Raw genomic sequence first — 15289 nt, forward strand, 5'->3', positions numbered from 1 at the left:
CCTTCCACAATTGCTCTCAGTTCAGGGTCCAACAGCCAGAACTGGCTCTTTCCAAGTGTTCTGAGGGTAAATGACCCTACTCTTGTCCCTGATCATTAAAAGATCATACTGTAGTCTGAAGAACAGAGTTTATCTAATCTTCCCTCTAACCTTCCCACTCTGGAAAAAGTGTGAGTGGGACTTTTCTCTGTCCTTTTAGTCTGTGTTTGGCTCTTAGCCTGTTCCGCAGCATGCTGCAGTGTCACCCAGCATATTCTAGAGTGGTTGGAGTCAGAGGCTGAAGAGGTGAAGGGTGAAGGGGTTTGCTACTGATCCCTGACTCCTTTGGTTTGTCTGTAGATGCTGAAAGACATTAAGAAGGACAAAGTTTTGCTGCGCCGGAAATCTGAGCTTCCGCAGGACGTCTACACTATAAAAGCCCTGGAGGCCCACAAGAGAGCAGAAGAGTTTCTCACCTCAAGCCAGGAGGCTCTCTGACGGGCTCAGGGGCTGGCCTGGGAAGCTCTGCCCCATCCCTTTCCTCCAGGGGTCATGGAAATGCACTCGGTTCTCATGTATAAGTAAGGAATGAACATGGTGAGCTGTGCCTGTCCTCCACTCCATCTGCATACCTCCAGGGTAGATCTGGTTTTACGTTATAACTTGTATCTCACCACTGTCATGTCCTCCTGCTTTTTCACCTTGGCTGTGCATGCATGAAGGAAGCCTGCCTGACCTCTGATCGTATCAGGCAGGACTCACTTCATTGCAAGCTGCCACCTCTTCTTACTCTGCCTGGAAGCCAGAGCCTTGCTCAGGCTCTGTGTTGGCCAGAGGCAACCATGCGTGGCTCAGCATACTGCTCCAAGCCCCAAGTGCCCATCTCTGCCGTGCCTGCCCCTGTGCTGCCTGTGCAGCTGAGCCCTGTGGTGCTCAGAGGTCAGGCTGAGCTTGAGGCAGGAGCAGAGCTTGTGGAGGCTTTGCTGCCTTGGGGTGCAGCTCCACAGCTGAAGGGTCTTACGTACAGTGGAGGAGATGTTTGCTTCCACCTTTCTTTTTTTCCAAGCCTCTTGTTTTGTTCCTCTGTCAGTGGAGTGGGGGTTTCAGTGCTTCACCACCCCCAGTAAAGCTGGGTGCAAGCACTACATACTGTTGCCCTCTCTTTCGGGCATCCTTAGAAGCTCTCTTGTGGGAAAGTGATTCCTTCAGCTATTTGTGTTGGTCTGTGCTGACTCATCTCCATTCCGATGTCTTGGGTTAATTGTGGGCCCAGAATTAACTTCCCGCTTTGTAACAGGTGTCAGCCACTGAATTCTGCTTTCTTCTTCTACCTGCTCAATTAAAATACTCCTGCAGCTCTCCCTTTGTCTCTGTATCCCACCTTTAGCTCTGCAGTGGCCAGGGTTTCTAGGAAGCTTGTGCTGCTAAAGTCATTTCTGCAAGTTAGCGGAAGCAATGGATACACCTTATGGGGCGTGGCTGAGTTTGAGTGTTTAGTTGTCTCCTTGTCATGATCAATGGCCAAGTGTTACTGCTGAATTGCTTCTGTGGGTGCTCTGACCAAAGTTCACCTTGCCCTGTTACTTTGGCACCCGCTGAGGCCCTTGAGCTGAGGCCCTTGTTAGTTATTACTGGTGCATCAGGGACTCTGCTAAATTAGCATTTAGAGCACACTTGCTGATAGCCCAGGGGCTTGTGCAGCGCTTGGGTGCTACTGTGATCCAGCTTTCACCCCTATTTTTTGTGGTGCAGATTCAGTGCCAGGCCAAGGTGCCACCTCAGAGGCTGGCTTGTGATAGAAAAGGGAGTCCTCCTTGCTGCTTACCTGCTGCACCTGCTTTCTTGACACATAAGCTTAAGTGGGTTTGCAGTAGTGTGGGGAGCTTACGGCATCGGTGCTAGCCTGACACTGTTTGCAGCATCATGGAATGTTGTAGAAGGTTCTAGTGTATCTGCTTGTCCTCACTAGTAAACCATTCCCAGGTCAGAGGTTTATCCTCTCTAATATGTGTTGCTGGTGTGCAACACATCTTTCCTCCAACCCCAACCAGGCTGTTTTTACCTCTGTATCCTGCTTCCCTGCCCTGTGTAGGTCTCTCTCAGCTCAGCCCTCACAAGGAATGCCACCATCTCTTTGGAGCAGCTGGTGAGCGTGTGTGAGATCCCCCCAGTCATGCAGGACCCCACCTCCCCTCCACAACAGGCCAGTTCATCAGGAGACTTTAGAACACCTCAGGGAGGTTATTGCTTACACTGAACATTACTCCAAGCTCATGATCAGCTGCCAATCAATTACCTCACACCTGGCACAGCATGTAGACATGCACCAGGTGATGCCAGATGGTGCACCAGAGTGGCACAGTGGAGATGAGGACTGCTGGGCTCAGGCTGGGCGGGATGCTTCTTCCTTTCGGTGCAGGCTTTCCAACTGGCTCTTAGTATTGTGCTATAAGCCAACACCTCATTTTTAGATTGCTGCAGCATGGTGTGCCCTCACTCAAGCCTGCTTGCTGCTGGGCAGCCTTTCCCTGCTGCAGGCTGCTCTGCCTGTGGAAGGAACAGAGACTTGTGGTGTGCAGAGGCTGACACTCCTGCAGATGGTCTGTCTCTGTTGGCAGCCCCTGAGCCTGGCCAGAGGAATGCTGCTGGAGTCGTGCCATGTGCAGGGACAGGACTCTTAACGCATCATGACTACGTGCCGTACAGCTTCAGTGTTCCCATAGCTTTGTGTGTCTTGTTCTGGGTCAGGGAACTTAGGCTTAGTACCTTCACCCTTTGTTTGCTGCCTATTCATTCCAGTGTCCTGGACACCTCAGAAGGGGACCATGTGAGAAAGGGGGAAGTGTGCTCACCCTCTCACCACATGTATTGCTCATAGGCAGATCTGTATCTGCCACACTACAGCTGCCCCTTGCTCAATACTTGGTTTCTAGCATTAGTGCTGCTCATTTCTGCCTATGCCTTTCCCCATGTCAGCCAAATGGACAGAACTGGAGCTGCCTCTTCCACTTCACCTGGCTTCCTCCTCCCAAGGGAACAAGCAAAACTACTGCATTCACCCCCTGGACACAAGTATTAAGCTGCTTACAGTTCATATGTACATATGGTGTACTTTATTTTCAGTAGAGCATTACATAGTATGAAAGTGTTGGATTTTGTACAGATGTCCCTGTATGTACAGAACTAAATAAAACCAATCTCTTGGAATGACACATCTGGCTCTGCCTCTGATATTCCAACACAGGCCCTGTCCTGGGAGGAGGGGCCCAAGCCTGGAGAGGGATTTCTCAGGTACTGTCAGCACAGGGACAAGTCCAGTGTTTGTCCTGAGGGAACCTGGGCAAAGCCAGCTAAGTCCCCTCGCCCCACATGCACACAGGTATGGAAACCAGTCAGGCTCCTCAGAGGCAGAGGAAGCCAACACAAGGACATCACATTGACTTATGCACCAGCCAGAACCAGGAAAGAGGAGTGGGAAGGTAAATCAGACAATGTCAGTAGGAGAAACTGAAAGGTCGATACTGGCAAGTCCTGTCAGCACCTGGCTTGGAGGCAGCGGGTGCCTGCAGGGTGGAGGGAGGGCTGGGGTTTGCAGCTCCTGTGCTGCAGCTCAGCTCTCACTTCCACTCGGGCCGGGGACCGCCGAGGCTCTGCCGGGCCTGCAGTGTGCGCTGCACCACGTCCTTCCACTGCTCCTCGGAGATCTGGCTGGCCCAGGCGGGGATGCCCAGGGTAGGCAGCTTCACGCTGGCCATCGTCCTCTTCACCAGCTCGACATGCTCTGGGAACAGAGAGGGCGTAAGACCGCGGCGGAGCCCCGAGAGGGCCCTGCCGAACACGCAGTTACCTGCATCCATGGGGATGGAGCTGCGGCTGCTCTGAGCCGCGGCGCCTTCCGCCACCTCCTCCTCCTCCTCCTCGCTGTCCGTCGGCGGGTCGGGCAGGTGCAGCCTCAACATCTGTGGAGAAAAGCGGGCAGCGGGGGTCGGGACCACGGGTGCCCCCATCCCCGTCTCGGCGGGAGGCGCTGGGCGGTACCTGCAGCCGCTCCTGCAGGCCGGGGCCCGCCTCGCCGGGGCCCTGCTCCGGTTCCTGGCTCAGTGGCTGGTACAAGTACCCGCCGCCACCTTCCTCCTCCTCCTCCTCCTCCTCCTCCTCGTCGCCGCTCCACCCCGCCGCGCCGTCAGGGCCCTCCGGCAGCCCGGGCTCCCGGGGACACACGCGCTCCGGGCCCATGCTCGGCGCCACGGCCATGCACAGGGCGCGGCGCCGCGGAGCCGCCGCCACCGCCCGGAACCGCCGCGGCCGCCGCGGGGCACTGTGGGCGCTGTAGTCCCAGCGCGTGCCCCGGGCGGGGCGGGTTGTGCCGCGGGCACGCGCCGCCGGTGCCTTCGGGCGCCGCCATCTCGGCTCGGAACGGGGCCAGAGCAGCGCGGCGGAGCCGCCCCCCAGCGGGGCCGGGGCCCGGCACTCGCGGAAGGGCCTCTCGGGGCAGCGCCGCCCCGGCGGGGGAGGGCACCCGCTGTCCCGGGCGGGGCCGCGCCGCACTACAAGTCCCAGAGAGCGGCGGGCGCAGCCGTCGGAGCGGGGCTATCGAGGCGCCTTGTACGGGTACAGGTACGGGGCTGGGGCTGAGCGAGATCGGCGGCGAAGGCGGGGGAAGCTGCCGGGGCCGTGCTGGAATTGGGGGCGGGTGAGGGTGAGGCCGGGAGGCGCCGCCGAGCCCCTCTGTGAGGGCCGGGGGCGCGGGGCCGCCGCTCTGCCCGGGTATCCTCGGCCGGGCCCGCGGGCGGCGCATGAGGGCGCGGGGCGGCCCCGAGGGGCTCGGGCGGGCGGGGGCGGCCAACGGTGCTGGAGCGTGTCCAGGGAAGGGCAGCGGAGCTGCTGAGCGGTTAAGAGAGTAAGTCCTATGAGGAGCGGCTGAGGGAGCTGGGGGCGTTCAGCCTGGAGAAAAGGAGGCTCAGGGGAGACCTTCTCAATTTGTACAACTCCCTGATAGGAGGTAGTAGCCAGGTGAGGAACGGTCTCTTCTCCCAGGTAACAAGTGACAGGTCAAGAGGAAATGGCTTCAAGCTGCACCAGGGAAGACTTAGATTGGATATTTTAAAAAATTCTTCATGGAAAAGGTGGCCAGGCGTTGGAACAGGCTACCCAGGGAAGTAGTTGAATCACCGTCTCTGGACGTGTTCAAAAACCATGTAGATGTGGCACTTTCAGGACATGGCTTAGTGGTGGGCTTGGCAGTGTTGGCTTAATGGCAGGACTCAGTGATCTTGGTGGTCTTCTCCAACCTTAAAGGATTCTGTGTTCCTACCCATCCCTCTCCTCCCCTGGCATGTCAGGGAGGCTGCCCTTCTGCTTCTCGCCCTGGTGTAACCTCCACCGTGCCTTCTCTCTCCATCTCTATGGGCTCATCTGGTTTCAGCCTGTTTACAGTTTCACCCAGTCTTGGCCATGTTGGCAGGTGTGGGGCTGTGTGCCTGGTCCTCCCCAGCCCTGTGCACCAGGCAGAGGGAAGGCTGGCACCTGTGAGCCTGCCATGTGTGTGTCCAAGCCTAGCAGAACACTGCCTGGGCATCTGTGTCGATGGATCAGCAGGTGCAGAGGAGGAAATGAGTGCAGCCCTGCATAAAGCAAAAAATGCCACACTAACTGTTAGCTCAGCTTTCCTGAGCCTGCTTCTTCCCAAGGGCTGCCCTTGGCATGGCAGAAACGGCTTGACAGGCTGAGACAAATTCCTGGGGGAGAGGGGGTCAAGCAATAGAGAAGCAGCCGTGGGTTTTGGGAGGCAAGGTGAAGAAGATAAGTCAGCTCAGTAGGTACAGAATCTCACCTGGGCTTTGGCCAAAAGTAAGTCAGCAGTGGGCAAAATATTTGGTCAGAAATAAGGAGGTAGTGAGGCTGTCTGCAGGGAGGGACACTGGAATAAATTTGTGCCTGAGCAGCATGGTCTGGGATTCCCATGGCTAACATGAGCTTCCAGATCAGTCTCAGTTAATGAGCTCAGGGGCTGTTCTAGCACCGTCTAGTTTACTGGTGCTGGAATTGCATTGTGACTGTCCAAGCTGCTGAATGTGCAAGCTTGCAGTTTCACACTGCCTTAGCATAAATAGTCAAAGCATCAGATAAATGTCAAGCATGAGTGAAGAAAGCGGGTTGTTCCCATGCTATCTCTAACAGTATGTTGGATGTGCTTGAAATAGAACTGTCTATATGGACTGCTGTGAGCTGGCTGGGCTATTTTAAGTGTTACTAAACCTTGTGGCTGGTGGTGTCTTTTGGGAGACGGGACTGAGGCAGCCACACGGTAGGATTTGCTCTCTGGAGTGGCTTTGCAGGGTCAGTATGCTGCTCTGCTTGGGGTGCAGCTGTAATTCTGGGGGTGACAGAGTGAGTCCTTGAAAATCCAGACCACTTTCTGCTGGGTTTCCCCCTCTTGCTGTGGGAATTGACAGCAGCAAGGCTAATCTGAGCAGCTTTTAGAAATGGCTCTAGGTTTCTTCCTGTGTGCATAGAGGAATGTGAACTCCCTTTGTGCAAAGAAGTGGATCCATGCATATGTGTTTTTGTTCTAAAATTATCACCTGGCTACTGTCTGTGGAGATGCTCAGTAGCTTTTTATCTTGAATGAAGTGTTTTCATAACTGATTGTAGGGATTGAAAATAGTACATCTAAAGCCAATAGAATAAACAGGTGAAAAATCTGACTAAAAACTATCATTACTGGATTGGTTTTTTGTTGGTTTTTTTTGTTTGTTTGTTTGGGGGTTTTTCCTATCTATGCCACTATGCTCAAGTCACCACAACAGTTTTGAAGATATGCTAGTGAGAAATTATTGAGTGATTTCTGGTGATCTCAGACATCTATATGCTGTGCTGGTAGGCTCTTGTGAGGTGTAAGCTGGAGCAGTTGGGATGAAGGTTGTGTCAGGCATTAAATGTATCTTCAGACACCAGCACAGCCAGAGATTTAGAAATGTTGTCTATAGGTGCTGTATTCAAAGGATGCAGAGCTGCCTTAAATCTGATTTTTCTTTTGCTTAGCAGTGAAGTGCTCCAGGTGAATTGCTGTGCTCCCTATGCTGGAAGTCAGCACTGACAAGGAACGAGGGAGATGCTAAAGGACATCCATAGCCACTTCTCTGCTAAGGATGTGTGAGCTTCTACTTGTGCTCAGGTGCCAGCCTGACTGCAGCAACAGAGCCAGTCTGAGGTCACCCCATGGCTGTTGTTGCACCACTTACTTTGAAAGTGTGTACCTGGGCTTGTGGTGCTGTGCATAGTCAGTGGTGGGATCCAGGCATTTCTGTGGGACCACACCTGGTTATTTTGACCACTTTTTAATTTTAGCCTCCATGTGCTTTGTGGTAGAGGAACAACTCATTGCTGGGCTCACTTAATTTCCATCATCATCAGGTACTTCAACAGTAGGTGAAGTGTATCCTGATTTTTAGAAATGCTCTTCTTTCTGGCAGTTAATGACAGGACGTACCAGGGTTTCAAAATTCTCTGTGCTTGACTGTATCTCTGGATAGATTACGACAGACCAGGGAAATGAGGAGTTGTGGACATTGCATGATTGCTGCCTGTATGACTGCAAAAATCGAAGAGTTTTTGGAGAGGTGAAGTGAGGAGCTGATGTGCATCAGTGGAAGCAAGCAGTGGCTTGAACAGAAGCACGTGTGCCCTTCTGCGAAGGAGACCCCGAGTGTGTGTGTACGTTGCTTTTTCCAGTTGAGACTGGGGGAACAGAGGCAGCTGGAGCTTCCTCACCTAAGGTGAGCAAGTATATGCTGAGCTAGCAAAGCATGTGGGAGTGCACTTTCCTGGGTTTTGTTTCACCTAGAAAATGAAACTTCTCTCATTGTATAAGAAACACATGCTTGTTTTGATGGAGCTTTTTGGTCTCCGTTTATGGTCAGTTCCTGGGAGTATTGGGGCATGATTCCACCTGGTCATGCTGAATCAGTCAAAGGAGATGCCTCAGGCCTTCAACCAGCCTCTACTGTGGGCAGAGATGAAGTGTGGTGGCTGCTCTAAAAGAGGTGCAGCTCTGGGGAGGAGAGAAGTGGCTCAGCAGGATCCAGAAAAGGGACACATGCTTAGTTCAGTGTCTGCACAAATCCATGTAGAAGGCAATCCTTCTCTTTCACTGCTGACTTCTGTGATTTAAATGATTCCAGCTTAATTTTTCTATGGTGCAAAAGCCCTTTCTCTGATCCATGATACATGTTACTGTCACTAACTGTGCCTTTGCTTTGTTTGAAAAAGCACCTGGTTTGCCTGAGGTGGACCTGAACAAGCTCAAGAAGTGGGCCCTGGGGAACCTCATGAGGTTCAACAAGGCCAAGGGCAAGGTGCTAAACCAGGGCAACCTCTGGTACTGATACAGGCTGTGGGGTGAAGGAATTGAAAGCAGCTCTGAGAAGGACTTAGCAGAACTGGTAGATGAAAAGCTGGACATGACCCAGCAATGTGCACTCACAGCCCAGACCCTGGGCTGCATCAAAAGCAATGTGTCCAGCAGGTTGAGGGGAGGTGATTCTGCCCCTCTGCTCTGCTCTGGTGAGACCCTACCTGGAGTGCTGCACCCAGCTCTGAAGCCCCCAGTACAAGAAAGGCATGGAACTGTTGGAGCAGGTCCAGAGGAGGGCTGTGAAAATGATCAGAGGGCTGGAGCACCTCTCCTGTGAGGAAAGGCTGAGAGAGCTGGGGTTGTTCATCCTGGAGAAGAGAAGGCTCCAGGGTGACCTTTATGGTGGCCTTTCAGTGACTAAAAGGGGCCTATAGGAAAGCTGGAGAGGGACTTTTCTCAAGGGCATGTAGTGATAGAAAAAGGAGGAATGGCTTTAAACTGAAAGAGGGCTTTAGATTAGATGTTAGGAAGAAATTCTTTACTGTGAGGGTGGTGAGGCACTGGAACAGGTCGCCCAAAGAAGTTGTGGATGCCCTGTCCCTGGAAGTGTTCAAGGCCAGCTTGGATAGGGCTTTGAGCAACCTGGTCTAGTGGAAGGTGTCTCTGCCCATGGCAGTGGGGTCAGAACTGGATGATCTTTAGGGTCCCATCCAAACCATTCTGTGATTCTGTGTATCACCTCCTGCAGCCAGTGCCCTCCCAGTTCTCTAAGTGTCTTATTAATATTTCTGTGTTTTGTAGCCTACATACCTGTTATTAGTGTCCTAGATGAGAAATCACAGGATGTATTTTGCATGACCTAATGTTGTACAAATGGGGGAAATTGTCAGTAAATTATTTCCTGTCAGTTTTTCTGTTTTCCTCTTTCCCTGGCTGTGTCCTATGTGATCTTTAAAGAAACCTAATGCACAGCTTAATGTCAAGTGTATTAATGCCTCCTATTAAGAAGTCCTCATAGGAATGAGGTTGAAAAGTGATATATTTATGTCATCACTTATATAAATTATGATTGGGAATCAAAATTTGAAATGGAACTTAACAGTGTGCGTGGTTGTAGGACAGAAAACAGTTTTTTCTCAAAATATGTGTATTATATTTGCAGATAATGCACAGTGGGGACTAGCAGGAGGAAAACTGGCTTTGGGCAGAAGACTGGTCTAATGAAACAATTCCAAAAAAGGCAGGATCGGAGAGTCTGGAGCTGTCTGCGGAAAGCATGGGGAGGAGTGTGGGGGGATATCCTTAGGAGACAGGGCTGTGCAGCGAGGACAGGGGGGAGGACCTGTGCTGGCTGGAAAGGGGTGAGCAACAGTTTCAGGGTAGGGCTGTGGCTAGTGGCAGAAGAAGAAGATTGGAGTCTGGATTGATGCTTTTATTACAGTGTAGAGGAGAGCACTTGGGTTTGGAAAAACCATGGCAGCTTGTTAAATCCTGTGTTTTCCCATGCCTTTTAATATATTGCTGTAAAGATCACTTTACACTTCTGGTTGTTCTCTTTTCATGAAGTGTTCAAATGAGTGTTTGCATTCCGTGGCTCTGAGGAGGTGCAGCAGGAGGCTGTGCTGGCAGAGCTCTGTGTTTGCTCTGAAGGGGTATCCCTGGCCCAAGCCAAGGAGAAGCACAGCCAACTTCAACCCCATTGGCCTCACCACCACCCTAGACCTGCCTGTCACCTGGGAAGGGCTTATCTTGGGAACAACTTTCTCAGTAGTTGTAGGAAACAATGTTTCAACATTATTGCTATAACCTCAGCATCTTTCCTGCAGTGCCACAGGCAGGGCCTGGAGCTGTTTCTCAGTGGCCCATCTTGGGTGTGCTGCCTTCTGATCTGAGTGATGAAACTGTTGGGGAAGGGTAGCTGGCTCCTGTGGCAGTGACAGGACCAGTGTCCTGCTCTGGCAGCAGTGAGCTCCTTTCACCTGACTTGAGTGAACTCCCAAGGGTGAGGAAGAGTTTTCCCAGCCCTTCTGATAAAAAAGGCAGGGGGCTTGGTATGATGCCTGCTTGCCATGCCAGGCAGCTGTGCTTCTCCATACAAGGAACCAAGCAGAGAATTTAGAAGTAAGATTCATCCTCTTGGTCTTCCTGGATCAAACTCAGTCTGAAGGGTGTTGAAAATATTGATGCTGGTGATAAAGTCCACTTAAGCTCCTTTGCAGAATCACTTAACCAAGAAGAGATTTTGAGGAAAACATTGGTTAGATATTTCAGGAGTAACTTTTGACTGAGGCAGAAAACAGATATAGAAATGTGGAGCCTTCAAAATAGCTTGAAAGGTGACTTTGGTGGGCTCCATGGAAACTAGTCTATTCTGTAGCTTTGCAGAGGACTTACACAAGTGTGCTGCCTGGCTTAAAAAAAGTAGTAACTTGAAAAACAAAACCCAAACTTGCTAGATCTGAAATTGAAGCACGGCCTGTAGGAGACAAGGGCTGTTCCTGGGCCCTTCTGGAGCACCTCTGCTGGAGAAAAGCTTGATGTGACTTTCTGGGTTATTAACTGCAATTTAGGTTAGGGTAGGTGCTGCATGAAGAAGTTTGCAGGTTTGCAGGAGAGACTCCTTGATCTGCGTGTTACAGGAAGGCTTCAGGATGCTCTCTGTTGGGCTTTGCACATGTCCTTTTGTTGTAACTTTCAGGTACAGAGCATGCTCTGGCTGCCAGTCTCTATTTTGAAAACAACTTGAAAAAGAAATAACTTTAAAAAGAAGCTACTCAATTTTTTATGAGATTTGCGAGTTCTGGAATGAGATGACTGATTACTGGGTGGTTTTGAACTGTCTGTACAATGAGTGGATGAAGCTGGAAGCCTGAGCTCTGCCCCATGCCAGGAGCTCCCTGTTGGTGGCATCTCTGACTCTTTACATGGGTGGGGATAAAATGGGAATGTGTGGGTGGGCCAGGCACTGTGGTGGTCAGGCCTGGTTGTGAGCAGTGGTTACACTTGACTGAAGGGCTGGGGGCGCTGCCCCTTTTGCTGCCCTCCAGCTACTTCAGAAACTTGAAAGAGGAAACTTCATGTGAAAGCTCACTGCTTTCCAAAAGAAAAGGGGCAGAGTTTAGGAATTTTATGTATGTGTAGGAATTTTAGAAATTATTCAGAAGCATCCCCAAATTTCTTTGGATTCTGCAAATGCAAAAACTGGGTGTGGGGTGGGAGCGTGCTGACTGCATCTTTCAATAACCTAGAACCAAGAAATAAAAAAAGACAGTTTTATTTATGCTGTTTGAAACACTGACATATCTTCTAATGGCTGTTTTTCAGTTGTGAGAAAACTGTTAAAAATCAAACTGACCTGCTTTTTCAGAACCACCCAGGCTCTGCTCTAGATTCTAAGATCCAAAGGAGAATCTCTGCAAGAATGAACTGTGGTGACTTCTCTAAAATATGATCTAAGCCATCTGTTTGAGCAATGAAGCATATCAGTTGCTTAACAGAGATATGATGTTACAGAATTTTCATAGTTATGCCTGGATTTGCTGTGGGAGAAAAAGGCCTTTTCTGAGCATTAGCAAAGAGCTTTCTACCTAGATTGGGGGTTTCTGCTCTCTCGTGTCTGATTAGGTTGGACCCTAGGACTCCAATCAGTGAGGCCAAATGTTGGTGTCATCATCCACCCCGATAATGGCAACTTGCTTGCTTTATGTGGGTGCGATTCTTTGAAGGTTTTTTGTTGGGTGTTTTGTTTTAGTATTTTCCTCTGTTGTTTCTCACAACTGATCCAAAGAGCATGCTCTCTTCCCTCTGGCTCTGTTCTTTTCACCTTCACAGTTGGCTCTTGCTGTGTGTTTTCATTCATGCGGACAAATGGTTCTGACATGTACATGATGTGTGCATGACTAGGGCATGGCCAGGCGTGCTGCACTTGGCTGCCTTCGCCAAAGGTGTTTGGCTTGGGCTGCCTGTACAGCCACCCTGAGGGTTTTTTGTATGTGAGGGCATCTCTGCCTGCTCCTCTGAGACTTGCTCAGGTTATGATACCTGCCCTGTATGCCCTTCCTGAGGTGAGAGTAAAACTGTCTCCAGTTGGGATGCAGATGAATGAGGATACAGCAATGTAACCTTTGTAGCTGGATTCAAGGAAGATAGGAAGATCTGTGAGATGGATCATGTTATTTTATCATTCTCTCTCAGAGCCAGGTGGCATTGTGGTGGCCCAGGAAGCATGTGGCTGTGGCACTGGGGGCCCTGAAGACCATCTGGCTTGCAGGGAGGAATGCTACGGTGGGCAGTGCACTTGGAAGGTGGGCCACGGAGGGTGAACCACGCAGCTGTGGCTGTCGGACACAAGGTCTATTCCTTTGGCGGATATTGTTCTGGAGAAGACTATGAGACTCTGCGGCAGATCGACGTCCACGTTTTTAACGCAGGTAAATGTGTCCTTGTGGTGTGCAAAGGAGTTGTCTTGCTGGGCTCAATTATTAGTTTTCTTGCCTACTGCTGCCTAAGGTGTTACACTGTAACATGCTGTCTGACTGTAATTTCCAAAAAAATTATCAGAGTGGATGGGAGCCTCTTTCCTTGTGCAGCTTTGGATTTTCAGCTTCAGAGGCAGGGCACAGAGGTGCTGTAGTTCAGCAGACTGCTGGGGTAAGGACTCACTAGAAGTAGCCACACAGCCATGTTTTGTCCTTGTTCTCTGTGAATGCCGGGTGCAAAGAAGTGATATCTAGCTGGTTCAGGTCCCCCCTCCAGGTCCATGCTCAGCTCACGTGGAAGGAGTAGGGTGGGAGCCAGCGCACCCAGTTAAGACTCCAGGTTTAGGCTCCTGAGCTGTTTCCCTGTGGGGGCACCTGACAACTGTTTGTGTAGGTTAGCCAGTACCTGTCATGAGGCTGAGTTGGAGTCGTGGCTGTGCTGGCAGAGGCTGTATTTGTTGATTCAGTGCTTTTTGAACTGAAAAGGTTACTGAGTTGGTCCATGAAATATTTCCCTGTAATTAGGCAGGTGGTTGAAAAACTGCAGAGGTGCTTGGATGGGTCCAGCTAAACAGAGCCAAGAACAGAGAACTAATGACCAGTTTTGCAGACTGAACAGCATGCTGAATTCTCTGCTAACACCCCTGGGGCGTGTAGATAAAAGTAGTTTGTCTGTAAGATGCAATGAATTCACTTCTTTAAGACTGATGTGTGCAGCAGGGATAAAGGCATTGGTTACACAGAGCTGCCAAGGTGACCTGCTCACAGTGTAGAGGAGAGAGTAGCTCAGGATCCTGTAAACAAAGACATTCTCTGTCCAGAGAGACTAGACTTTCACACTCAACACAGTTGAATGTTGTATCTTGTAGAACGTGCCAGTAGAGCACCATTCTTATGAGGAAGCATAATTACTGTGTCCAAAGGAATGCTCTTGCATTGTTTTCCCTTCTTACCACTCCCAAATATTAAAGTGTCATGATGCTGCAGCCACCGTGTGGGAGGTGGCAGTGGCTTCCCAAGCCCTTGCTCAGTTAGCATTGTCAGGTTCCAGTGCTAAAGCCAAAATACCAGATTTTGATTGGTCTCTTTCAGTCTTCCAAAGATGAAGACTGTATTTTAGGTAGGAAGCATCCCGTGTAGCTTGACTTTAGCATTGGATGTGCTTCCTCAGTGCCCTTTCTGCCAGTGGGGTAAATGCTTACCTTTTAAGATGGCTGACCTTTTCCCTTTCCCTATGTTAGTATTTCAGAGGAACTATAGTTTTCTGCTCTATTTTATGTTAGCTCCATGTAGAGAGCAAACCTAGAGGCTGTATGTGAGGTAGAATGTTTGATGCTCTCATGTAATGGCCATGTAACACTTGCTGTTACTCCTGCACTGTCATTAAACCCTGTAAATACCTGTTGACTGCTCTGGCTACTGCTGAACACAACACACAGGCTGCCAGTAAGGAGAACCAGTAATTACAAGGAACTCCTATTTAGTAACACAAAGTTAGCAGGGAGAACTTGGGTATAGATTGGCAAGAAGGTAGAATATAGTATAATAGGAGACAGACAGCCATCTCATCTATAGCTTGAGAAAACAAAAGCAAACAAACCCTGTTCCTGCAAAGCTGCTGTCTTGCTTTACTTAAACTGCGCTTCTGCAAGTCCAAGTGATGCCTTCAGGTATGTTCCCTTGCATGTTACTGCAGTGAATTACTCCCGTGCTGCTCATTCTTCCAGCTTTGAGTCTCTTCAACAATGTCACTAGCTTGGAACATTGTCTGCATTCACTGTCATCTCTGCACTTTTTCTTTTTCCTTTCCCTGTTTTTTGTGTGTGCTGTATCTTCATTCACAGTCTAGGATGAGCCAGAGCCTTTTCAATGAATTGCTGCAGAACAGAGCCTATTTCTGTATAGACTCCTCTGCTCCTCCAGAGGACCTCCTTCTATATTTCTTAATTAGCTACTACTTGGGGTCAGACACAGCTTTCTCTTGTTTACTTGACTACTTCTGCATCTTGTCATAGGGGAAAAAAAGCTCCATGAGGATGGGTTATGACCTGAGAGCAATGTAGCAGGCTTAGCATTTGACATGGGCTCAAACTTGTGTTTTCAGTGTCTCTGCGCTGGATCAAGTTGCCTCCAGTGTGGACAAACAGCCGAGACCACGTGAGAGAGGTGCCCTACATGAGGTATGGGCACTCAGCAGTGCTAATTGATGACACCGTCTACATATGGGGTGGTCGCAACGACACAGAAGGAGCCTGCAATGTGCTCTATGCTTTTGATGTCAGTAAGTTCCAGCTTCTCACTCTTCCTTGTCATAACTGTTCTTGATCAGACCTTCTCTCTGCCACACCACACTGCTCCCCAGCTTTTTCCCATCCCTCAGTGACAGTTTGGAGGAAATGGTGTCACAGGCTGTTTCAGCAGTTTTAGAAGGGGAGCAGTGTGGCCATTGTGTCTGCATACTTGAATCTCTGTAAAA

The 15289-nt window shown here is 50.2% G+C and overlaps 3 protein-coding genes across 8 annotated transcripts in view; 2 read left to right on the forward strand and 1 right to left on the reverse strand.

The window, feature by feature from the left end:
- The window catches only part of PPP2R5D (protein phosphatase 2 regulatory subunit B'delta), a 27682-nt gene extending 24491 nt beyond the window's left edge, over window positions 1-3191 (forward strand). For both annotated transcript variants that reach the window (XM_027697016.1, XM_027697015.1), the window contains exon 16: window positions 340-3191. In XM_027697016.1, coding sequence (XP_027552817.1) covers window positions 340-477 — 138 coding nt within the window. In that variant the 3' untranslated portion in view covers window positions 478-3191. The remainder of the gene's footprint in view (window positions 1-339) is intronic.
- On the reverse strand, window positions 3064-4275 carry MEA1 (male-enhanced antigen 1). The gene is made up of 3 exons (XM_027697028.1): window positions 4018-4275; window positions 3827-3938; window positions 3064-3760 (listed from the first exon to the last, which is right to left on the reverse strand). The coding sequence occupies exons 1-3, from the start codon at window positions 4231-4233 to the stop codon at window positions 3597-3599; spliced, it is 492 nt and encodes a 163-aa protein (XP_027552829.1). The 5' UTR covers window positions 4234-4275; the 3' UTR covers window positions 3064-3596.
- A 146-nt stretch (window positions 4276-4421) lies between these two features.
- KLHDC3 (kelch domain containing 3) overlaps window positions 4422-15289 on the forward strand; it is a 22417-nt gene continuing 11549 nt past the window's right edge. Inside the window, exons 1-3 of one of the 5 annotated variants that reach the window (XM_027697018.1) lie at window positions 4422-4596; window positions 12530-12765; window positions 14918-15094. In XM_027697018.1, the coding sequence (XP_027552819.1) occupies window positions 12612-12765; window positions 14918-15094 (331 nt within the window). In that variant the 5' untranslated portion in view covers window positions 4422-4596; window positions 12530-12611. Of the gene's footprint in view, window positions 4597-4831; window positions 4880-6266; window positions 6319-9497; window positions 9613-12526; window positions 12766-14917; window positions 15095-15289 lie in introns of those variants that run through there. The other 4 variants (XM_027697022.1, XM_027697019.1, XM_027697021.1 and 1 more) reach the window with 4 other exon arrangements.

Source organism: Neopelma chrysocephalum, unplaced genomic scaffold (genome assembly GCF_003984885.1).
Source record: "Neopelma chrysocephalum unplaced genomic scaffold, ASM398488v2 Primary Assembly neopelma1_117, whole genome shotgun sequence".
Taxonomy (NCBI): domain Eukaryota; kingdom Metazoa; phylum Chordata; class Aves; order Passeriformes; family Pipridae; genus Neopelma; species Neopelma chrysocephalum.